The 25,847-nt window shown below is 50.3% G+C and overlaps 1 protein-coding gene across 1 annotated transcript in view; it reads left to right on the top strand.

Moving 5' to 3' along the window:
- Positions 1-25,847, top strand: part of ADARB2 (adenosine deaminase RNA specific B2 (inactive)) — a 232,354-nt gene that overhangs the window by 196,488 nt on the left and 10,019 nt on the right. The window contains exon 4 of the mRNA XM_055431566.2: positions 19,879-19,993. Coding sequence (XP_055287541.2) covers positions 19,879-19,993 — 115 coding nt within the window. The remainder of the gene's footprint in view (positions 1-19,878; positions 19,994-25,847) is intronic.

The raw sequence follows: 25,847 nt of genomic DNA, 5'->3' as shown, positions 1-25,847 counted from the left end.
GGGACCTGGACCCTCTGCAGTGGCCCTGAGTCGGCAGCCCTCCTCATCTGAGCTCCCCTGGGCTCCCCACACTCACCATCCATTCTTTCCTCATTGTGAGCTGACACTGGAAGCCGCCCCACAGAACTTTCCAGACAGTTAGTTCCCAGAACTCCACCTCAAAGGTGTCACCAGCCAAGGTTGCACGAGGGTCCTCAGTGCTGCCAGCTGTCTGAAGAGGCATGTTTGGAAATCTTACTCCAAGAGCAAATAGACGGAAGCACATTTGTGAAAGCTTTGCATGAACAGGAGTGTGGCCAAAAACCCCGGTGGAGTCTCCCTGTGGTCTCTACTCTGAGGCCCCTGTGCCAAGGCCTCTGTGCCCACACCTCCCTGGACTGGGGCCAGAAGGAGGCCCTGCACCCAGGCCGGTGCCTGTCTGTCATCTGTTTGGCTTTCTTCTGTCTTCCCAGAAAGCAGTGACAAAGGCTGTGGGGAACACATGGCCTTCACTGGGCCCTTCAGTGCAACTTATCAAGGGTCAGCCAACCTTAGACATCTGATCAGGGTGGAAACAAGTGTGAAGCGGTTAAGATAAAGGCAGCAGTGTAGCCCACGCCTGCCATGGCCTCCTCCTGCCGTGACCCTGCCATGGACACAGTCACAGCCCCTCCTATCACAGCCCCTCCTACAGTGGCCCCTGCCTGGAGCTGAGATGGCCAGTGCACCCCTAGGGGCTGGCCCTCGGCTCCCAGAAGATGCACCGCATCACCTTTGTTTCCACAAAATGCAGACGTGACAGCGTGGAGCCCACATCTGGAGAGAGGCACCCTCGCCCCTGCGTCCGGGTCACCTCGAAGCCACACACTTGCCACCCAGGTCTGAGAGCTCTGGATGGAAAGTGGAGGTCAGCGCATCCATGAAAAAGCAGCGCCTGGGATTCCGGGAGCAGGCAAAGGGGAGAGTTGTTTTTCTGTTCCATTTCACCTCCAAGTTGAATTATTGATCTCAGTGCTTTATTTTCACATGAGTCTATTTGAGCGACAGACGCTGCTCAGGCAGCACCTGCAGAGGAGCCGGAGACGCTGGTAATTAAGGACCCGCGGGTCGCAGAGCCGCAGGGATTAGCTGCTCGCTAGAGTGAGTGCAGACTCTGGGATTAGGACCAAGAGCAATCGTTTCTTCCAGTTTCTTAAATTACACTTCACTTCTCAGGAAGGCTTAAGATCCGGCCCACCAGTTCCAGAAGAACTTCATTTAACCACCTTCCACCGTCTGGGGAGCAGGGCCCAGGTCTGGGGACAAGGTCCCGGGGGTAGAGGATGCAGGTCAAGTTTTAGGGGCCTCAGGGAGCAGGGTAGGCTGGTGGGGGGCAATGGGGAATGCTGACAAGTCCCTGATGTGACTGCAAAGGGCAGGATAGCCTCCAAGTTCCCCTCCTCCTCCTCACATAGGGGGCGGGGGGAGCTTCAGCTGACCCCTGACTGAAGAGGGCCCACCCTGGGCTGTACCGACACCAGTGGCCATGACGGCCACTCTCCCAGGGACGTTTGCTCATGGGACCTTATAGCTTATCTTCCAATGCAGACAACACCCTACCTAAGGCTCAGTTCAAGAATTGTAAACACGGTCACCTGGAGCATTTCCATCACCAGGTGCCGTGGAGATCGCCATCAGACTCTCACCCAGTCTGACCACCAACCTCACCCTCTTTGCTTATTCCCAGTACTTGGCCCAGCACTTGGTCCACAACAGGCCCATTAACACCTGCTGATCAAATGAGAGCATGATGGAGCCGCGGGAAATTACAGGGGAGGGTGGCAGGGGGTCCTGAACTCAAGCCTAGGGGTACCAGGGAGGTGAATGAAGAGACACACAGGGCTCAGATGCGAGCAGGCAGGACCACAGTAAAGCCAGGATGTGGAGAGCAGGCAGGTAGGAGGAAACAGACCTGAAATAAGATGTGAGAAATGCGGAGGGCGGGAGGCGAGAGGGAGGCAGATTCGCCTCAGACAGAGCATCCCTGACTGTGCAGCCACCACCTCGGCTGACCTCAGAAGGGGCTCTGGACCTGGAAGCCACGGCCCACATGGCTCAGCACGCCTGCCACACCCTGAACTGCGAATCCATGTGCTCAGGGCAAAAACCATCATGAGTCATTTTACCAAAGTCTCTGTTGCTGGGACGACAGTCCTGGGACATTTCAAAAAACTTCTCAAATTTTAGATCTAAGCCAGAAACAAATCAAAAAATAAAAAAGAATCACTGCTAATTACAGCTTTGTGCCACTGATGAGGGTGAAAGAGAAGAGTGAAAAAGCTACATTAAAACTCAATTCAAAAAACTAAGATCTTGGCTTCCAGTCCCATCAGGCCATGGCAAATAGTTGGAGAGAAAGTGGAAACAGTGACAGATTTTATTTTCTTGGGCACCACAATCACTGTGGATGGTGATTGAATCCATGAAATTAAAAGACACTTGTTCCTTGGAAGGAAAGCTATGACAAACTTGAACAGTGTATTAAAAAGCAGAGACTTCACTTTGCCGACAAAGGTCCACATATTCAAAGCTATGGTTTTTCCAGTAGTCATGTAAGGATGTGAGAGTTGGACCATAAAGAAGGCTGAGCAACCAAAGAATTGATGCTTTTGAACTGTGGTGTTGGAGAAGACTCTTGAGAGTCCCTTGGACAGCAAGGAGATCCAACCAGTCATTCCTAAAGGAAATTAGTCCTGAATATTCATGATAATGTGGAATAGCTCCTCTTGGCCCTCTTGTGCTCAAGCAGCCACCGCCTCTTGGACGTGGGACAGCTCCTCTCGGCCACCGCCCTAACCTTGGGCATAGGGTAGTTCTTCTCGGCCACGCTTCTGCACATGGTCAGTTGCACCTGCGCTGCCGGAGCCGGCGTCTCTCGCATCTGCGCTGCAGGAAAACAAGACCAGGAGCTGACTGTGGCTCAGATCATGAACTCCTTATTGCCAAATTCAGACTTAAATTGAAGAAAGTAGGGAAAACCACTAGACCATTCAGATATGACCTAAATCAAATCCCTTATGATTATACAGTGGAAGTAAGAAATAGATTTAAGGGTCTAGATCTGATAGATAGAGTGCCTGATGAACTCTGGACGGAGGTTCGTGACATTGTACAGGAGACAGGGACCAAGACCATCCCCATGGAAAAGAAATGTAAAAAAGCAAAATGGCTGTCTGAAGAGGCCTTACAAATAGCTGTGAAAAGAAAAGAAGCGAAAAGTAAAGGAGGAAAGGAAAGATATAACCATCTGAATTCAGAGTTCCAAAGAATAGCAAGGAGAGATAAGAAAGCCTTCCTCAGCGATCAATGCAAAGAAATAGAGGAAAACAACAGAATAGGAAAAACAAGAGATCTTTTCAAGAAAATTAGAGATATCAAGGGAACATTTCATGCAAAGATGGGCTCGATAAAGGACAGAAATGGTATGGACCTAACAGAAGCAGAAGATATTAAGAAGAGGTGGCAAGAATACACAGAAGAACTGTACAAAAAAGATCTTCATGACGAAGATAATCAAGATGGTGTGATCACTCACCTGGAACCAGACATTTTGGAATGTGAAGTCAAGTGGGCCTTAGAGAGCATCACGACGAACAAAGCTAGTGGAGGTGATGGAATTCCAATTGAGCTATTTCAAATCCTGAAAGATGATGCTGTGAAAGTGCTGCACTCAATATGTCAGCAAATTTGGAAAACTCAGCAATAGCCACAGGACTGGAAAAGGTCAGTCTTCATTCCACTCCCAAAGAAAGGGAATGCCAAAGAATGCTCAAACTACCGCACAATTGCACTCATCTCACACGCTAGTAAAGTCATGCTCAAAGTTCTCCAAGCTAGGCTTCAGCAATGTGTGAATCGTGAACTTCCAGATGTTCAAGCAGGTTTTAGAAAAGGCAGAGGAACCAGAGATCAAATTGCCAACATCCGCTGGATTATGGAGAAAGCAAGAGAGTTCCAGAAAAACATCTATTTCTGCTTCATTGATTATGCCAAGGCCTTTGACTGTGTGGATCACAATAAACTGTGGAACATTCTGAAAGAGATGGGAATACCAGACCACCTGACCTGCCTCTTGAGAAACCTGTATGCAGGTCAGGAAGCAACAGTTAGAACTGGACATGAAACAACAGACTGGTTCCAAATAGGAAAAGGAGCTCATCAAGGTTGTATATTGTCACCCTGCTTATTTAACGTCTATGCAGAGTACATCATGAGGAACGCTGGGTTGGAAGAAGCACAAGCTGGAATCAAGATTGCTGGGAGAAATATCAATAACCTCAGATATGCAGATGACACTACCCTTATGGCAGAAAGTGAAGAGGAACTCAAAGGCCTCTTGATGAAAGTGAAAGAAGAGAGTGAAAAGTTTGGCTTGAAGCCCAACATTCAGAAAACGAAGATCATGGCATCTGGTCCCGTCACTTCTCGGGAAATAGATGGGGAAACAGTGGAAACCGTGTCAGACTTTATTTTTTGGGGCTCCAAAATCACTGTGGATGCTGATTGCAGCCATGAAATTAAAAGACGCTTACTCCTTGGAAGGAAAGTTATGACCAGCCTAGATAGCATATTAAAAAGCGGAGACATTACTTTGCCAACCAAGGTCCGTCTAGTCAAGGCTATGGTTTTTCCCGTGGTCATGTATGGATGTGAGAGTTGGACTGTGAAGAAAGCTGATCCCCGAAGAATTGATGCTTTTGAACTGTGGTGTTGGAGAAGACTCTTGAGAGTCCCTTGGACTGCAAGGAGATCCAACCAGTCCATTCTAAAGGAGATCAATCCTGGGTGTTCATTGGAAGGACTGATGCTAAAGCTGAAACTCCAATACTTTGGCCACCTCATGCGACAAGTTGACTCACTGGAAAAGACTCTGATGCTGGGAGCGACTGGGGGTAGGAGGAGACTGGGACGACAGAGAATGAGATGGCTGAATGGCATCACCGACTCGACGGACATGAGTTTGAGTGAACTCCGGGAGTTGGTGATGGACAGGGAGGCCTGGCGTGCTGTGGTTCATGTGGTCACTAAGAGTCGGACACGACTGAGCGACTGGACTGAACTGAACTGAATTCATGAGAAGGACTGATGCTGAAGCTGAAGATCCAATACTTTGACCACCTGATACGAAGAGTCAACTCATTGCAAAAGACCCTGATGCTGGGAAAGATTGAAGGCAAGAGGAGAAGGTGATGACAGAGGATGAGACGGTTGGATGGCATCCCTGATTCAATGGACACGAATCTGAGCAAACTCTGGGAGGCGGTGGAGGACAGGGAGTCCTGGCGTGCTGCAGTCCATGGGGTTGCAGAGAGTTGGACACAACTAAGCGACTGAACAACAAGTGCCTCTGAACCCCAGCACAAACGGCCACAGCCTGCAGATCCCCTGAACCAGGAGCAGACCCAGGTTCACTACATGTGCCGAGGGGGCTCAGGGACCACCACACACACCCAGCTGAAAGCGACTGGGACAGACACTGGTGCTCCATGAGCAAAAATAAGACTGAACAGTTGGGGGCCCAGTTGAAATCAACCCCATGGCACTGTTTTTTGTTTTGTTTTGTTTCCTAAGTTCATTGCTCAACATCTGCAAAGAGACCATGTTTATTATCACCCAGGACTTCCTACAGGCAGCCTGGGAGACTTCCCCAAACATCTCCCTCAGTCAGACCCCTACAATCACTAAAACCCTGTGGAGTTTACTGCTGGGGGGAGTGGGGAGTAGTAGAAATCCGAGAGAGAGCCTAATTTTATAAAAGAATTACTGCCTGTGTTGTTTTTCCCAGAGGACTTCTCAGTCATGGGCCTGAGAGTGTTTGATCCTTGCCAAAACCAACTTGTAATAAACCACATCTATTTAAAACCATTTTCATAGCTTTTGCAACTCAGAAAATTAAATTAGGAGAGTACTAGACCTCCCATGCTTTCTCTCCATCCTGTTTTCCCAAAGAGAAAGTTAAAAGACATGACCCAAGCTTAAAGCATTCCCCAACTTGCTGATGACCCACAAGAATAAATGGTATGCTCAAAAATTAGTTACCTAGAAATGCAAATTAAGACAGTGAGATAGCACTGCACACCTATTAGCAAGGCCAAAACCGGGACGCTGACAAAACCAATGCAGGCAAGGACGTGGACTTGCTGGTAGGGGGCAAGATGTGAGCAGTCACCATGGAAAACAGCTTGGTGGTTTCTTACAAACTAAACACACTGTTACCATATGACCCAACTCCTTTGGTATTTACATAAAGGAGTTGAAAACTTATATCCACACACACAAAAAAAAACCTGTTTATAGCAGTTTATTCACAACTGTTGAAACCGGGGAACAAACAAGACACCCTTCAGTAGGTGGTAGATGAATAAACTGCTACATCTGGACAACGGAACATCACCCTGAGCAAAGAGAAACGAGCCATCAGCCATGCGAAGGCAGGAAGAAAACTTAAATGCATGTCACTAAGTGAGATGAGCTGAACGGGAGAGGCTGCAGACTGTATGACTCCAGCGCTATGACACCTGGAAGAGGCAGAACTATGGGGACAGTAAAAGATGAGTGTTGCCATGGTTACCAGGAAGCGGGTGATGGGTGAGGTGGGGGAGCAAACTGGATTTTAGGGCAGTGAAACTACTCTGCACAACACAGGAATGAAGGACCCTTCTCGTTACACATTTGTTGAAGTTACAGACCAAGAGAGAAGTCTGATGTAAACTGTGTACTCTGGTGACAATGACGTGTCTGTGTAGGTCCATGAGTTATCACAAATGTGATAACCTGGCAGGGGAGATGCCAGGATCCCAAAGGTGAGGGTGTCCATCACACTCTGATGTGGGGACCCCTGCGATGTCCACCAGTGTGGGAAGCCCAACTGCATGACTTGTGGCGGGGGGGGCCATGTCCACACTTTCCCTGGTCTTTGCAGGGCTTAAAGGCAGGTACTGTGGGACTTCCCTGAGGGTCCAATCATTAAGACTCCAAGCTTCCACTGCAGCGAGTGGGAGTTCAACCCTTGCTTGGGGAGCTGAGATCCCTCAAGCCACACAAGTCAGTCAAAAAAAGAAAATGACAAATGCACCATTTTGGGGGGATGTTGACGGTAGGGGAGGCTGTGCATAGCGGGGGGTGGCAAGTACACAAGAAATCTCTGTACCTTCCCCTCAATTTTGCTGTGAACCCAAAACTGCTCTGAAAATTAAGGTCTGTTTTTCCAAAAAGTGAATTACCTGACAGGATTAGACCAGAGCCATCAGCACAAAATTCAACGACAGGAAATAAACTACAAGGAATTCTATGATTCCTTAGCACTGCCTGATATTCACTGTAGATTCTAATTAGTCACCTACTCTTTAATAAGCCAAACTAATGAACCCTGAGGAAAAAGAGAGACAGAGAGACAGTGAGGAAAGCTGGGTCCATCCACATCCGCGTTAGGCCTCTGTCCTGATGAGTCCATGTTAGACATGGGTATCCTACTGTCTAGAGTTGCAGCCTTAATGACACATGTAAGCTTCCTCTGTCACGGGTCCGCTGACCTGTGACTCGCCCCATGTGGAGAGCTGTCCCCCTCTGTCAGTGGCCGGAGCTGACAGCATCGCTTGGCCGCTCGGTGTCATCCGTGTCTGTGACATTCAGAGGTTGAATAGCTCTGGGGTTTGATTTTAACACAAGTAGATAAAGAGCCCCACACCTTGGCCTTGTGTATGTGACACGACTCGGGGTCTGTGGTCTGTGCACTTGGAGAGGCCCCGTCCTGCAGGGGAAGTGCCCAAGAGCCCTCACACCGTCTCCACTGGACATGGGCTCGGCCGCCAGTGCTGTCTGTCCTGTGCGCTTTGGATACCAGGACCAGGGTCTTTTTTTAATTCTGTAATGCTTTACAATTTTATAGAAGTTCCACATATTGGATTTCATATAATCCCGTCATAAACGTTTTCCCTGCTTCCCTCTCCCCATGGTCATCACTAGTGTTTTCCCTGTGTCTGTGAGTCTGCCTTTTTTTGCTTTATTCACTAGTTTGCTATATTTTTTGGATTATTCCACATATAAGTGATATACAGTATTCGTCTTTCTCTGACTTATTTCACTGAGCATCAGTTCAGTTCAGTCGCTCAGTCGTGTCCGACTCTTTGCAACCCCACGAATCACAGCACGCCAGGCCTCCCTGTCCATCACCAACTCCCAGAGTTCACTCAAACTCATGTCCATCGAGTTGGTGATGCCATCCAGCCATCTCATCCTCTGTCTTCCCCTTCTCCCTCCAAATCCATCCATGTTTTTACAAATGGCATGATTCCATTCTTTTTATGGCTGAGTAATATTCCGTCATGTATATGTACAACGGCCTCTTCATCCATTCCTGTCAATGGACACTGGGGTTGCTTCCACATGTAAATACTCACGTTTTAAAGATGCTGTAGTTCTCCCATATTAGATGACAGTAGACATTATTTCTCTGAAGAATATTTTGAAATAAGAGAAAACCATTTATCACCATTCCACAGTTTAGTTAGGTAACTCTAAAGATCAAAAATTCTTAATGAGACCCTTCATGTCTTTTGTGGTCTCTGAATAAATCAGAATTCTAGGCACAGAAGCAGTCCCATCATTAGCAGGTGTAGAAGCAAAGGTACACGGCATTCCGATGACCAGACCACTGTGTCCACCCTACTCAGTGTCCCCTTCCTCTCTATCTGCATCGTGACCTCGAGACTTTTTCTCATGAAATTATAGAGCCTTATCTTAGCTTTTCCTAAGTTGCTTTAAGAGGCCAAAATGTACAAACCAATGCATTTCCTCGCCCTTGACTGGTGTCCAAATGGCACGCCATCCCCGCCAAGCTTCCTGCTCCAAACCCTCTCGTGGGCTTTCCAAGACTGTGCAACATCTCGGGTTTTCACTCTTCTGACATTTCTCCTTCCTGGGTCACATCGGGTCCTTGGCCCCCAGTCATTCACCAGTGAGTGTGGCAGTGCCAGGTTCCATCCTGAATGTTCAATATGACCCAAAACAGAAGGGCCTTATGTTGGGCCTTCCCAGGACACTGGAAGTGGACCGTTCTCCGTGAACAGCTGACAGGAGATGAACACACACGACAAAGACACTGGCGATGTTCCCACTGCAGGAGAACGTGAGCTCACACCCACCACAGGCGTCCTGCTGGTGCAGCTGGGACCTGCCCTGGGACCTGCCCTGGGTGCTGTTAAATCTGTCCTCACCCTGGGCATCCTTGCCCTGGTGCTGGTAAATCTCCCAGGAGAAGCGAGCAGGCGGTGAGGTGGTGACCCACCACTTCACTCCGGGGCGCACACAGCAGTGGTGGGATGGAGCTGGTTAACTGTGGCGTGTGGTGGAGGAGACTCCCCACAGAGGGAACAGGCAGGCTGGCTGGATGCGTCCGAGCGTCCACACAGCTCTGGAGATGGAAGAGGAAGAGAAAGCCGGGAAGCTTGATCCCATGGTGTCACCACCAGACAGGGTGGTGTGACTTCAGTGTAAAGGGGCAACGGCTATAGGAAAGCTTCCCTGGGCCTGGCAGCATCGAGGGGGTCACTGAGGAGTCTGCCACCTGCTCTGGGTCCGTTTCTGCAGCTGCCGATTGGAAGTCAGGCCCACACACACGTTTCCAGAGCCAAAGTCCTTTTCAGGGGGACCATAAACACGTCATCCATCCAGGATCTGCCAGCTGCAGCCACCAAGTTCAGGGGGATTGTCACTCATCCTGAGAAGGAAAGGGCAACTCCATTCTCCCTGGGCCTCCAGCCCTACATTCAGCGGACAATACATGTCCACACAGTGGCCTCCAGTGGCCTCAGAAATGAGACTTCCCACAGCACACAGCACTGACACACCGGCCAATCTTATCAGCTCACCTGCAGCAGAAGGGAAGTTCGGTTCTCCCTCATGTCAATCACCCAGCCTTTGTGCAGCTGACTTCAGCCACCTCCCCAACCTGTCCCACCTGAGGGAGCCTTCTTCGCAGAAGCCCGTCTTCCATGGGATCTCACATCTCTCCTTTGTTCTCCCTTCCCCGATGACCACCAGCCCCTCCAACCAGCCCTACCTGGACCCCAGATGCTGTCTTCTGGTTTGCATTTATGTTTCAAGAAAGACATTGCCCCACCAACAATCCGCGAAGCGTCAGCGACTGCAGTCTGTTATCCAGGCTGCAAGGCCATCTGGACTTCCTGCTGAAAAGGTTGGACATGGTTTTAGGCAAGATTTTTATCAGATCCGTGAGGAAAACAAAGTCTTGAATGCATTACCATCTTCCAAGATTGGTGTCAGACTTTTTTCCCCTTGTCAGTTGCAAAACAAAGCGCGAAAAGATGACAAACCCAAGGAGCTGAGAATGAAGATACGCATCTCCAGAGGAAGCTTTGTCAAAGGCAGCGGAGGATAAACAAAAAATAAATTAGTTCTGGTTTTATCAGAAACTGGACAGACCTCCACTGGCATAATAGTCTCTGTGGCATCTCCAAGCCTTCCCAGGGAGTGCCCTTAGAACGCAAAGGGAAAATCCGAGACGCTCACAACAAAGGCAGATTGCTCTCCAAAACCTATCAGCAGGTCTTTAAATGTGCAGAAGAAGAAAGACAGAGAGGAAGGAAGGAAAACCGATCCCAGGAAAAGTCAGGCCGCTTAGAAATCTCTCCTTGTTCTCTGTCTCTCTCTCTCTGTGGATGAGACACAGACTCTTCTAAAAAGGTTCAACTTTTCAGTCAAAAAATGTTGGTTTCTTAGCAACATACCTGCTCCCGAAGCTTGTGGGTTTTTTCTCCCCCCAAGTTATTGAGGAAAATCCTGGAAGTTTCTCATGCCAGCATCATCCTAACAAGGTCCTAACAAGGACCCGCACATGGAGAACGGGCTGCAGCCATGGTACACACACACCTCCACCTCTCAGTCCTTGACCTGGGCCCCCGGGTCGCAGACTTGCCAGGAGTGGGCCAAGACCTCAGGTGGAGGACTGGAGTCACCTCCACAAGACGCACAATGTCCAGCAGAGGGATGGAGTTTCACCCTGCAATGCAGCCACCACCCCATGAGGGGCACAGGCCCCTCCCCCGCCCCGGGTGCAACAGGGCCCCTGCAAACACCCGCTTCGTTGTATCAAGAAAAAGAGAAAACTGCCAGCTCGGTCTGTGTGTCATGATCCCAGATGTCCTCAGAGAAAGGAAGGACCCAGCCTGGCCTCAGAGCCCATCACTCTGTCTAACCAGGGGATAAGTAGGCTTCGCAGTAAAGTGATGGTTGTTGGAAATGTAACTTACAAATTGTTTTCTGTTTCTCTCTGGACAGACGTCTGTTTTGTCTGCTCTGTTCCCACAAGTGCAAGCCCTGCTGCTCTAGGTTATCTTGGTTTAGTTGAGATTCCCAGTGGGACAGTCTGGGACTCTCAGGACAGAAGGACGGACGGACAGGTGTGGTGTGGTGTGGATGGGGAAGCGGAGCATGGTTAAGGGTCAGGGTAAGCGTGGACCCCATGCTCTGAGCTCAACGCCCAGCCCAGAAGAGTATCCTGGGGACAGTGACCTTGACAAGGAGGCCGAGGGCAGGACCCAGGGATGCTGCGTCCAGGCAAGGCTAAAGGGGTGGGGCATTCGTTGACCTGCCTGGAACCACACGGGACTGACTTCCTGCTGTGGGTCCTGATTCTTGCTGAGTGTGGCGGGGGCACTGGTGAGGGGAGCGACCCTCAGGCCTCCGCGTGTCAGCTTACCATCCCAGGCAAGGATCCACCCCGCACCCCATGTCTTCAGCGGAAGGTACGTGTGGGTGAGGCCCGAGGCCCCACGTGGAGCAGCTTCCGACCCTGGGGTGCCAGGGTCCAGTCAATGCCTGATGAGTGAGGCAAAGGCCGGGCTCAGTGTCCACACGTGGAGTCAGGAAGGCCGCCAGTCCCAGGCAGAGCTGGATGCCCTGTGGAGCCTGGACACCAAATTGGTGGCCAAGCAGCTCGGTGGCCAGGCCAGCCTGGGGCAGACACTAACCGCCATGCAGAATCCCCCCACCCTTGAGACAGCTGCCAGGCTTTGGGGACCCTGGGCCTGTGGTCCCCAGGGCAGGTCCCAAGTATCCACTCTGCCCAGAGGACGCCTGGGGACGTGGACCGCGCCTGCAACAAGGGCTCTTTGTCCCTCCGCCGCCTCTGAGGGCCCTTCATCCACCCGCGGGGGCAGGACGTGAAGACACAGTCCCTTTCACTGAGATAAAGGCGCTCAGTGGGGCGACGCCGAATCCTTTCAGAGTGCAGGTGCCTCTGGCCGAGCACCGCCGGATGTGAATCTAGTAAGAACCCGCTGTCACCCCAGAGGATCTGCCATGCTTCCGACACACCCGGGGGCATCGTCTCCATGGCCCATTTGTTTTCAGGAATTTGCAGCATCACCCAGCGCTCCACAAGTACGCCGGGTTTCTGTGTCCTCCAGGCCCATCTACGTTGTCGCAGATGCAGGATCCCCTTTTTCATAAAGGTGAACACGACTCCATGGTGTGTGTGTACATGCATTGCGAGGCTGGTCCAGAGTATGTGATCCCTCAGCTTTGTCTGCCTGCGTAACACCCTCTCACCTTCATTTTCAAAGAGTGGCCTTTTTCTTTCCTTGGTGCTTTGAATGCACCTCTGTGGCCTGCAAGGTTTCTGCTGAAAAACCCAGTGGGGACCTCATGGGCATCCCTTACGCAGGATGAGTCCCTTGCCTCTTGCTGCGTTCAGAAGCCTCTGTCTGTCTTCGACTTCTGCCATGGAATCACGGCATGTCCTGGCATAGACCTCGTCCTGCTCAAACAGCTTCAAATCCTTTGCTTCCTGAGTCTGTGTCTGTTTCCTTCTCCAGGTTCAGGAGGCTTTTTTATCGCTGTTTCTTTAAGCTTTCTGCCTCCTGTTCTGCCTCTGCTCTTCTGGGGTCCCGTAATGTGTCCACTGGTCCTTTAACCATGTCCCATATATCCCTCTCCTGTCCATCATTTTTTCCTTTCTTCTCCCCTGGATAGTTCCAAGTGACTTGTCTTTGAATTCACAGATTTCTCTAGAGAGAGGAATTCCTGCTCAACCAGGTCTGCTGGTGAAGCTCCCTGTTTTTTCATCACAGTCATTGTATTCTCCAGCTCCCGAATTTCTGTTTGGTTCTGTTTAATGATTTCTGCCTCCATTAAGCTCCTCGTTTTGTGCACGAATTGCTTTCCTGGTTTTGTTGAGCTGTCTATCTGCGTTCTCTCGTAGCTCAGTGAGCTTCTATTAAAACAGGTGTTTTGAATCCTTTGTCAGGAAATTTGTAAATCTCCGGTTTTCCCAGGGCTGTTTACTGGAAACGTGTTTTGGTGTCATGGCTCCATGTCCTTCACGCTCCTGGTAGTCACATCTTGCCTTGGTGTCTGTGAGTTAAAGGGACGGTCGCCCTTTCCAGACTTGAAGGACTGGCTTCAACAGGAAAGCCCTTCACTTGCTGTGGTGCCGGGCACCAGCTGGTGGTATGCATGGTGACCCGGGGGTGGCGCTGGTTCCCGGAGTGGGAAGCACCAGATCAAGGGCCCGGGTGTGTGTCCTGCGGTGCTGCATCCAAGGCGCGGGGACAACAACCTTCCCCAGCATGGATGTCCAGCGGCCTCTCCCACGTGGCTCATACAGGAAGCACGTGGCGGTGGATCCCTGGTCTCAGGCCTCCATGAACTTGAAGAATCGCCCAGTCCCAGCTTCAGTCAGCACTACAGGTGTGCTGTTCAAAGCCAGTTAGCAATTTTAAGCTACTTTATTTCTCCTTTGGGAACTGATTCTCAGGGTAAAGAGATGAGATTAAGGTCCAAGTCCCGAGACGAAGAGTCTGAGAGCTCAGCATTCGGAGAACGGCGTTGACGTCCTGGTAATTTTTCAGAACAGGTGTGAGGCTCCCTTGCTATTCAGGCAATAGCTAAACAACTGCGCCCAAATTTAACAAAAGCTAAGAAAGTAAACACCGCTTCCTCTGAGGGGCTGCGCCCCCCACAGAGAGCCCTTCCCTCTCGACGCGCAGCAGTGATTCTTCTTGTTTGTGGCGTCTTCGATCCAGACGCGCTCAAACAGCCGTGAATCAGCCGCAAACAGAGGCCCTCATCTGTGCACGTCTTCATGTTCTCACACTAATGAGAATTTAAAGATTCTAATTAGACCCAGATGCAAAATATCTCCCTGAGAAAGCACCAGTGCAAAAAGAGCAGAAATATCACATTTTCCAACGTGGTTTTAGTTTCCTTCTACATGTCTATTGTATTGAAGTTAATTGTTAAAGCAGTAACTGCTGTTAACATGTTTAAACGAATGTGTCTATATCTAACCATTCAGATAATTGTGAGTAACTACAATTTACCTGATCGATAGGTGGATATGCTGGCATCTGTGCACACAACCTCAACTCTCAATTATTCAAGATAACAAACGTGGGGTCTCCTTACTTCTCCTCAGCTTGTTGGTCTGTGGACAGGTGACCACAGCAGCCGCCTCTGGGACTTTGTGTAGGTGAAGGCGGTAGGCTGCCCTGGGCACTCAGCTCCAGGCTGGCCCCCAGCCCTGGGGGGATATTGAGTCAGGGGCTCCTTCAGACAGAGGACCCCATCTGACTCATCTCTGGATTTCAGAAGCTTGAAATCAGACTTGAAACCCACTAGTGTCTTGCTCAATAAATTCTGATTAATTTCTCTGCCCTGGAGTGGGGGTTTAAGGGCGCTGCAGAGGCCCCAAAGGCAACATACACTTTGACTGGGGTTTGTGGGGGTGGGGGAGTGGTGTGTGTGTGGGATGGGGGTCTTGGGGTGGGGGGGCTGTGGAGGGTGGGGATGTTGGGGTGAGTGTGTGTGGGGTGAGGGGGTGTGTGGAGAGTGGGGGTGTTGGGGTGGGGGTGTGTGTGGTATGGGGATGAGTGTGGAGTGGGGGTATGTGTGGTGTGGGTGTGTGTGGAGTAGGTGTGTGTCTGGAGGGTGGATGTGTGTGGAGTTGGGGTGTGTGTGGTATGGGGATTAGTGTGGGGTGGGGGTGTGAGGGGTGTGGGTGTGTGTGGAGGGTGGGTGTGTATGGAGGGTGGGTGTGTGTGGTATGGGGATGGGGTGGTGTGGGGGTGTGTGTGGTGTGAGGGGGGTGTGTAGAGGGTGGGGATGTGTGGGGTGTGGGTGTGTGCAGGGTGGTGGTATATGAGGGGGTGTGTAGAGGGTGCGTATGTGGGGGTTGGGTGTGTGTGTGGAGTTGGGGTGTGTGTGGGGTGGGTGTGTGTGTGGTATGGGGATTAGTGTGGGGTCGGGGTGTGAGGGGTGTGGGTGTGTGTGGAGGGTGGGTGTGTATGGAGGGTGGGTGTGTGTGGTATGGGGATGGGGTGGTGTGGGGGTGTGTGTGGTGTGAGGGGGGTGTGTAGAGGGTGGGGATGTGTGGGGTGTGGGTGTGTGCAGGGTGGTGGTATATGAGGGGGTGTGTAGAGGGTGCGTATGTGGGGGTTGGGTGTGTGTGTGGAGTTGGGGTGTGTGTGGGGTGGGTGTGTGTGTGGTATGGGGATGAGTGTGGGGTGGGGGTGTGAGGGGTGTGGGTGTGTGTGGAGGGTGGGTGTGGGGAGGTGTGTGGGGGGGGTGTTTGTGTGTGTCGGGGGATGTGTATGTATGTGGGGGTGTGGGGGTGTATGTGTGGGTGTGTGGGAGGGGTGTGTGAGTGTGTGTGTGGGTGTGTGGATGTCTATGTGTGTGGAGGGTGGTGTGGACACTGCTGTTGCCAAGATGATCAGGAAGGGGCCACCCGGGCACCGGGCTGATGAGCACGATGTTCACTGGTGACCCCAGAACACCTGGCCTGAGGCTGACAGCAGGATGGACGAGTCAGAAGGACGAGTGTAGACCAGCCAGGCAGCCAGCAGTGCAGTCAGCCTGACTCCAAACCTTCATGTGATGTTCAAATGTCTTCCAAACTGAAAAATAACAACAAATGTAAAGGTGATAAAAGATCAGCAAATGGCCTAACTGGTGAGCATCTTCTCACCCCCAATTGCCAAATTTTCACTAAACTCAGCTGCATGAAGCTTTGATGTGTGTGTGATTTCTCCTTACAACCGATGCATTCACAGTGCATATCCGTGCCCAGGGGTGTAGGTCAATACACAGCTTTCCTGGACCCTCGATGTTCACCCATCGTCCAGGTTCTTTGAAAGCGCACCCAGTAGATGGCACACCTCGGGGTCAGGGTCATCCAGGGAGCAGGGAGGGACGGCCCAGGGGAGTCATGGACACCAGAGAAGCCGTTACTGGAATGGCCATCTCGACCATCACTGTCCAAGCTCTGTGCCAAGTTCAGAGCTTTTCTACGGTGCCGGGGAAGGGTGACAAAGGCCTTCGATCTTTCATGCCTTCCTTCAGATTAGTTATAGGCATTCAGTAATTCAAGTAATTCAAGATATAGAATAATTGAATCACTGCACACATATTCACCAGTCCCTGACTTTGAAATGTAAGAGGCTATATTGCCATTGTCAGTAAACAGGAGCCACGACCAAGGCCCGGAGCACAGCTTTTCCTCGGACCCAGAGGAATATTGAGAGGGAGGCTGGGGAAGATCCTCGCCTGTTCGTATTCATGGGGACCCCTCTGAGCCGTGCCTGCCCTCTGGCGGCCTGATGACCATCCCCGCAGCTTTTCTCCGGCCTTCCCAGTTCTAGCCGCATGGACGGCCAAGAGCAGACACAAGTCAGCTCCACTCCCTCGACCGCTGGCAGCCTGCCTCCGCCTCCGGGTGCCCACTCACCTCGTGTGCTGTGGACAAGGTGGACAGGAGGGCAAGGGTGCCCCATCCTGCCCTGCCCATATGCAAATCTAACCTTTCTGATATTCCAGCAGCATAAACCCGAAGGCGGGATTTCAGCAGGAAAATATTTACCCACGGCTCTCTCCCTCATAATCTATCGATTTTAATATCCTCCCCACTTTGGCTGAATGTCAATTTTACCCTGAGGGCTGCTCCTGCAACACATTTTATTTACTTAGGCCTTTCAAAATATTAGTGTTGGAAATAAGTGGAGTTTGAGTCTTTTGGTGTTCCTATTTAAAGTTTATTTTTCCTATTTGAATAATGCTGGTAATTTGCCTCAGTAATTGGGGCCGGCGGGCAGCATGCCGACCACATACACACAAGTAGCATCGCATTCCTGTTTTCGTTGGGAACGTGCAGCTCATTAAATGCCGAGCCAACTTCCCCACTTAACCTCTGGAAGCGGAGTCACCTGACGATCACCGTCGTTTAACCAGAAGCCAGTCCGCTCTCCTCTGTTCGCTTCTGTTCCAAGTGTCCAGCCTGTGCCAAGTTCTGCACGAACAGCATCAGCGGACCCCAGACGGAGCTCGTCAGGCCCTGAAGGGGCTGGGCAGCTCTGCAGACTCTGCAGCCCCCACCCCAGTCATTCCGTCTGCTCCTGCAGAAGAGAAGGGGGCAGGGGGAGGCAGCAGGCCACTGGGCATAATATTTCCTCCCACTGTAAGCCCCAAGAGAGTCCGTGACCCACTTGGGGAAGACACAGCAACCCTCTCCTGCTACCAGGGACCTTCGGAGGCTAAATTACCAGCCGCCGGACATCCTCTTTTTCATATTTAACGAGAAATTTATGTTGCAAATGATACTTCAGCTCATTATTCAGAATTTTTGCAGTGTGTCTTTAGAGCTTCTCTGCACAGGGCTTTTGATATTGCAAAGCTGTCTTCTCACCCATCCCCACATCCAGCCTCTACTGCCCCACCCAGACCCCACCAGACTCTTCTCTGTCCACTGTCCTGATGCGCAGACCACCACCCTGAGGGTGCCAGGAGGAGCTTCAACACCACTCTCAATGGGCTTGTGCCCAGGGGCTGAACCAGACCAGACTCAGGGGTCTCTGTAGGACCCCTCCCCTCCTCCCAGGATGGACTAGACCAGACTCGGGGGTCTCTGTAGGACCTCTCCTCTCCCCCAAGGAGGGACTAGACCAGACTCGGGGATCTATGTAGGACCCTTCCCCTCCCCATCAGGGACACACTAGACCAGAAAGCATTGATGCTGCACTGTGTACCCTGTGGGCTGGAAAGACCCCCTCAAAGTTTGCTGTTGGTTAGGGTACTTGCCTCCACCTTAGGAGACTGAAGGAGCTCCATGGAGCCCACAGAGGCACCCTGGAATCTGAACTTACAAAAATAATTCAAGACCAAGCTTGCTTTTGAGCATTTAGCTGCTTCTGCTGCTGCTGCTGCTGCTAAGTCACTTCAGTCGTGTCCAACTCTGTGTGACCCCATAGACGGAAGCCCACCAGGCACCCCCGTCCCTGGGATTCTCCAGGCAAGAACACTGGAGTGGGTTGCCATTTCCTTCTCCAATGTGTGAAAGTGAAAAGTGAAAGTGAAGTCGCTCAGTCGTGTCTGACCCTTAGCGACCCCACGGACTGCAGCCTACCAGGCTCCTCCATCCATGGGATTTTCCAGGCAAGAGTACTGGAGTGGCTTGCCATTGCCTTCTCCATTAGCTGCTTCTACCATAAACCAAATGGAGAAAAATCAAATTATCTCAGAGTCTGATTAGTTGGGTTTGCAGTAACCAGAGTTGACTGTATGTATTAAATCTCAAGTGATTAAAACATTAAAAATTCGTAGTGTTAAATTAGATAGTAAGTCTGCATCTCCCAACGTGAATTCTAAGTTTCTGCCTGGCTTCTAACACACCACATAATCAACAACAACAACATTTACACATACAAATCCAACTATGAAGAACTACATGCAGCTGCAAGCATGTATGCGATTTAATTAAAGCCAATCACTGAAAATAGTTGCAGTGCTGGGGATGAGGGGATGGGGGCTGGGGAGATGGGGGGCTGGGGGTGGGGGTGGAGTGGGTTCATGAGGGAAGGAGGCCTGAGCACAGAAAGCTCAAGGCTGAGTTCCTTATGAAGCCCAGTCTGTTCATTTCCCAGAAGGTCTGAGGAGACAGCTCAGTGCCTTAACAGAGGACATGCACTTTTCCAATGCAGATGCTTATTCACAATTCTCTTCTTCTGACTTTTAAACCCAGAAAAACTAAGGGTCATAGTTCAATATATAAACATTCCATAAAACTCCCCCTGGCAAAACTATAAGTGAGACTTTTCAAAGCCACCCTAGAAAGTAATGCTGGTTAAATACCAAAGAAGCGAGATGTCCCAAAGCTGCCCTAGGAAGTAATACTGGTTAAATACCAAAGAGATAAATTTTAACCGGCTAAATACCCCTGTACATCTTAATTAGACTGTCCTCCACCCAGAGTAAGAAAAGTTAAAGAAATCTTTGCTTTTTTCTTTCTACATTCACCTTTATAAAATGTTAATTGAGAAATACGCTTAACATAAATGTCAAGGACCCCTTAAAAGGATAAAGAAAAAAGGCTTGTAGGGGAGATGTTTAAAGGAAGGTCTTGATGGAGGGTGGGTGGTTCAGAGACCGGATGGGGACGGGGTGGGAGGGGGCGCTCAGAAGCGGGGGTGGAGGGCTCTGGACCCCGCCATCCAGGAAGCACCTGGAAAGTCACTGAAGAGAAAGGGCGGTTCCCAGATGTTGGGGTGATTCCTGGGTGTTGGGGTGATTGGTTCTGTGACACAGGGAAGAAAGTGGGAACCAGTTGTCAGTGGTGTTAGCACCAGCCCCCTCCCAACTGGAGGAAGCCTCTGCGTGGCAGGAGGGAGGCAGGGACAGTCCCCCCTCCCAGGGTCCTACTTGGAGGCTCATGCCCGGGGGCCACGCTGGACCAGAATCGCAGTGGCTGGCTTGCCACCTTGAGGCCCGGGGGGTCACAGAGTGGGAGGCGGGCCAGGGGCAGAGTGGAGGAGGGGCCATGGTCACAAGGCCGCTGCTTGTGTTTTCCAGGAGTTCGCAGACGCCGTGTCCCAGCTGGTCACGCAGAAGTTCCGAGAGCTGGCCACGGGCCTGGCCTCGGCGCACGCCCGCCACAAGGCGCTGGCCGGGATCGTCATGACCCGAGGTAACGCCTCCCTGCGGGGAAGGGGGGGCCAGCCTGGAAATAGGACCCCCCTCCCCATGAAGACATGGAACAGAGCAGACTGTCCACCCCTCAGAGCCCCGAAGAAGGGCGACCAGAGGGCACAGCAGTCCCTTTTTGTCAGACATGTCCCCACACCCCATGGTCGGGGAGACCGCAGCCTCCTGTCTGCAGGAGCTCAGCCAGAGTCAGGCCCCACAGGGAACTCCTTACCCTGAGATTCTTCAGTCCCCCTCTCAGGGCGCATACCACCCTGAACAAGCCCATTGCAGGAGACAGAAGGCAGGCCTTCTCCAGCCCCCACCCCTAACCGCTCACAGACGGTGACAGAACAGGTGACAAACAGCCCATCAAGGCTGCTCTTATCAGCCAGGTTCAAGAAAGTGATGCTTAGTTTTAAACCATCAATTTGGGTGAAAACATCTCATTACTAAATAATCTACTAATAGTAACTAGCCATCTGGTTATTTGAATTCAACTGTTTCTAGCTGCAGAGTTTGGGGTGAGCTGGTAATTACCTACCAGAGAACGATTACTGTCCAAAAGCCTGGGTGTTAGAAGCCAGACAACTGGCCCGCTTCCCTCTCATTCTAGACACCAGAGGCTCCTCCAGGGCCACTGAGCGCAAGGCCACTGGGGTCGGGCAGTAGCACAAGGACACTCACTCAGTCTTTCCACATTGGGAAAATGGAAATGAAAATGCCTCCTCCCAGGGTAAGCTGGTGACTAGGACGAAGGACATGAAGAGCTCTGGAATGTAAGAATCACTTTATAAGGGTAATGTTCTAAGTCAAAGGCAAGTCTCTTCCATCAGTGACACTGTTGAATTTGGGGCACGTGCCCCATGGGAGCCACCAGCGTTTGGTAACCCTGCCACTCTGCCTTGATAGAATAAAAAATGTCCCAAACTAAGGGCTAAGAGCCCCCTCCCCAGTCCAGGCCACTGCCACTGGAGGCAGCCCTCCATCCACGCAGCCACAGCAGGCAATCCACGTAAAGAAACTAAATGCATTGGTTGACCAAAATGTTCGTTTGGGGCTTTCCATAAAATGTTATGGAAAACCGCAAACAAATTTTTTGGCCAACCCAATATAACATGGGCTTCCCCAGTGGCTCAGTGGTAAAGAATCCATCTGCCAGTGCATAAACACAGGAGCCACAGGTTCAAGCCCTGGGTTGGGAAGATTCCCCTGGAGGAGGGTATGGCAACCCACTCCAGTGTTCCTACCTGGAGAATCCCATGGACAGAGGAGTCTGGCAAGCTACATAAGGTTGCAAAGAGTTGGACAGGACTGAAATGACTGAGCACACATGCGTGCAATATTCCATGAATGTGAAATTTTACATGGTAAACCTACACTGATTAGTAACTTATGAACATGGGAGAATAAATTACTGAAATTTACTTTCCTGTTACAAAGAGAACGTTTAATAAACATGTTGATTAAAAAGAGATTAGGAAATATTTTGCAAAATAACTAATTGAAATATTTTCAAATATTCACTTACTTAAAGGTGATGGGCAATGTAATCATAATTCTAATTCAGTTATCCAAGCAAATGCCTAAGAAACTCTAAAAGGCGGTGATGTGTCTTTTTCTAGCTTTTATAACATATATTACAATGTTATAAATTAAGTTTATTTTGAAATAAAACCTGACAAGTCATCCCCTCCATTTTTAAGCAGAAAGCCAGTTCACCCATATCAATTAGCTCACGAGTGAGACTGATGCTGTTTTGTAGCCATTCTGAGAAATACAGTGGCAAAAATATATACTTATAAACAGCACAGTTTTTACCTTTTTGAAAACACTGCATTCACTGGGAAAAGCACTAAGAGAAGAGAACTCACAAATGGAAGTTTCCATCCTTGGCCCCAAGCAAACTCGGAAGCAGACATTTTAATCATTCTTAATTTTGCTCTTGTGACTCTAAATACTGTGCTGGTTCTATGTTTCAAGATTTTCCATTCTAAATCTTATCAATTGATTCACACTATTAAAAATGGATACTATTTTACTTTCCATTTCTGTATCTATAATATACACTTAACCCTTTGCTTTTCACCCTGTTAGATTGAATGGGGCGTCTTCACTTTCCATTTTGTAAATTGGGGCTGGCAGTGTCAACCCTGTCTTCCCCCAGTGATGTCTCTGCATGTGGACGGATTTTTATGTCATCACCGATGACGTTCATACTCTCTTCTGTGGTCTGTGCCTTGGCTGTCTCCTCTACCTCGCCTCTGCCATGAGTTTAAGACTGAAACCGCTAAGCAGCATCTATCAGGATGCTATAAATTGAATGGCAAAGTCAGGTGACTTGCGGGAAGCTCACAGTTCTCAGTGCAGGGGGGTACATCTCTGAGGAAAGAGCCTGTCCCCCTGTCGGGTCACATCTATCCTCAAGGCTCCCCACCTCTCAGACCATGTGACACTGAAGGTTGGTCCAAGCAGCTAGACCTCCTTAAACCACTTTGTGTGTGGAGGGGGGGAGGGGTGGTCACATGACCTTCAAGCTCTCACACCTGAAGGGTGCACCGGTGCTGGAGTCTCTGCCCGCCGGACCAGGGGTCCCATACCACCCGCCTGGACCACTGTCTCAGCGTCCATGCCGTCCTCCTTCTGTCTCTAGAAACATCTTTAAAATGCATAGGACAGAAACTGAATCTCCACGTCTCCAGGAGCTTCCTGACCCGGGTCTCTTGCTCCTGGGAGGGTGAGCTGGGGTATCTGAGCTCACGCTTGCTTGCCCTGGGTATTTTCCAGGGCTTTTCTCTGCTCTCTCATCCAGTATCTCTGACTAGGGATGTCCTAACTGACATCTGTTTGCAGTGGTTGCCCCACCCCTGACACGGGAGGGCAGGGTCTTTTTCACTTGAACGCTACATAACTTCATAACGCTGTGTAGGTGTGAGCCAGTCACCTTCCCTGACATATTTAAGTCATTTGTTCAGCAATTTTTCCTGTATCATTTATTTGATAAATTCCTTCCTTCATTCACATTTTTGTCAAATTTTCAACATTCTCAGCTAACTCCCCGTCTTTCACCTTCCTATTAATCTACCTTTTACCCTGTGTTCCTAGAATTTTCCGGGCAAGAAAACTGGACTGGGTTGCCCTTCCCTTCTCCAGGGGATTTTCCTGACCCAGGGAATTGAACCTGGGTTTCCTATATTCCAGGCAGATTCTTAAACATCTGAGCCACCAGATGTTAATCTATGTTTTACTCTGTGTTCCTGGAAATTCCCTGTGTATGTGACAGCTCTTCAGCTGCCCCGTGTTCTAATTTTTGCAAGCTATTGTCTTGTCCTCTGGTTCCTGTCTTGTCCTCTGGTTCCTGTTTTGTCCTCTGGTTCCTGTTTCTTCAGAGGATGCTCTTCGTCTCCTGTCTTGTCCTCTGGTTCCTGTTTCTTCAGAGGATGCTCTTCGTCTCCTGTCTTGTCCTCTGGTCCCTGTTTCTTCAGAGGATGCTCTTCATGTTTCACTGCCAGCCAGTCTCTTCAGGTTTCTCTGACTCACCAGCACATTACCGAGCCTGTCTCTGGTCCCTAATCACAGTGATACCTCTGTGATCGGTGGCGTCTTTTTTTAGTTTCAGTTTTTCCCTTTTATCCTGGTTATGATTTGTGTCTGAACATCCACATTTGTGAGTAAAATATTTGTCCAGTCATCGTAGGCACCGCGCAGATTTCCCACCTGAACAGAAATGCTGCCCGCCCCAACCGCCCTGTTTCCCCCTACAGGCGACTCCTTGAGCGGAGTGGGCAGGAGTTGGTCATCCACAAGGAACCACCCGAGGCCAAAGTGAGGAGATAGACCTCCTGCCAGGTGTCCCTCGACCCCACACGTCCTCTCCAGGGGGGCAGCCCCTGAATTAAAGTGGGACACAGGCTCCACCTGCCCTCAGCCCGACTTGGCATCATGCTTTCCCTTTGGTCAGTGATAGAAGGCAGGTCCATTCCCATGCCCTCCACTCGTAGGTCCTGGCAATCAAGCCCCGCCCCCAGCCACGCTTCGCCTGGAACCCCTCCTTCCCACAGGGCTGGAAATGGAGGAGAATCAGAGCCTCTGGACCCAAATCTGGACCGTGTTTCAGTGGAGCCCGGGTCAAGCTCTGCTCTGACGGCGCCCACGCTCCCATGAAGAAGCAATTTCTGAGCAGCTGTTTGTCATGAGTCTCAGCTGATGTGAAAATTGTAATTTTGATAGCATACGCCACTCAGTTGATTGCTCCAACCCCGAGAAGTGGGAACGGTGGGAATCTTTATTATCGATTTGAAGAAGTACAGACACCAAGACCTAGGGGCCAGGTGACCCTCGCATCTGATGGGGGGAGGGGTGTGCAGAGCTAAGATGCAGCCACAGAGCTAAGATGCTGTCCTTCGTCCACGTGGCCCCAGACACAACTCAAGACACAGTGCTGAAGATCTGTCCATGCAACTTCTTAGGTCTAAGGTTATGAAAGAGCCAAAAAAGGGGTTCCCTAGTGTATGTTTTTAGAAGTGTACATTTAAACCTGTCTTTTGCCAACCTGGCCTGCAAAATTTAGAAACTTTGGCTTCACTCTTTTCCATTTAAGTTAACATGCAGCTTTAAACATACATGAATGCCTGGGATTTATACCCACCCTGAAAAAACACACCTCCTTGAAGTTGGGCAGTGGAGAGCACAGCCCAGGACAGCCCCACCCAGAATGTCAGGCTCTCTGGGCAGCAGCCAAGGCCTGTCTTCTCTGGGAAAATTGGAAGTGCTGATGAGCTCAGCATTGGAACGTCAGCCAACCTTTCAGAGTCGTGAGATGTTAAGAGATATAAGAGGTGCTTTGTTGCGTGCATTTTGCTCAGGTGAGCAAGGAGGTGGAGAGTTGGGCTGCACTCTGGCTCGAGAAAAACTGGCACTTAAACATTGCTTTCCCATTGGCACTCAATAGATCCTGACAGATCAAATACAGTTGAGACTTCTTTCTGTCGCCAGGAGCACAAGGGAACGTCCACCTTCACAGAGGCTTCACAGAGGCCTCACAGAGGCAGGATTCAAGGACCTTGTCCCCATATTCTCAAATGCTTTCTTTTCCTCTTTTCTCTGAATGACGGACAGTTGCTTTGATAGTAAAATTAAAAGTGGGATATTTTATTTATACCCAGGAGGACACAGGGGAGATGAGTAGGAGCAAATGAACTGGACAGAAGCTCCGTGCTGTGGTGAAAGATGGTAAATGATGAACTGGATTCCAAAGAGTCGGTCATAATAACTGTTCAGTTGATGAAACATCTCGGTGGAGACACAGGACACATTGAGATTCCAGGGGGTAGACACCTCACAACAAGGAGTGTGACGGACAATTGATTTTAAATCTAAGGTTTAAACTGTTAGTTTAAACCACAAAATGCAGGATAGATTTACCCCTGGCCCCACATAGCATGCGTGCTGACTTGTTTATGGTAAATGTCTCCCCTTAAAATGGAGCAAGAAAGAACATGAGGACCACCTAGCCCACTCCCATTTCACACGCAGATGAACAGGAGTTTAGTCTAGAAGAATTCACCAGGTCCTACCAGGTCAGAGCTCAACCAGGTGATGGGCAGCAGCCCTGACTGTTGCTACATCCCAGAAATGCCTGTGTCCACCTGCATTGGGAAGGCGGCACGTGTCAGGAGTACAGGAAGACGGGAAGATGACTAAACCTGGGCCGTGTTCTTCTGAAATCAGGCACTCCCATCAAAGCCGTTCAGATGCCACATGTCGATGGTCATCAAGTCGTAGCCCAGCATTTAATTGCCCCAAAGATTTCATGGGGAAAAAAACCAACTCCCTATTTTCTCTGGTGGCAATAAAAC

Source organism: Moschus berezovskii, chromosome 15 (assembly GCF_049115385.1).
Source record: "Moschus berezovskii isolate FMDL1 chromosome 15, NW_MosBer_1.0, whole genome shotgun sequence".
NCBI classification, from domain to species: domain Eukaryota; kingdom Metazoa; phylum Chordata; class Mammalia; order Artiodactyla; family Moschidae; genus Moschus; species Moschus berezovskii.
Note: the sequence above shows the minus strand (reverse complement) of the source record. Positions and strands in the feature narration are given on the sequence as shown.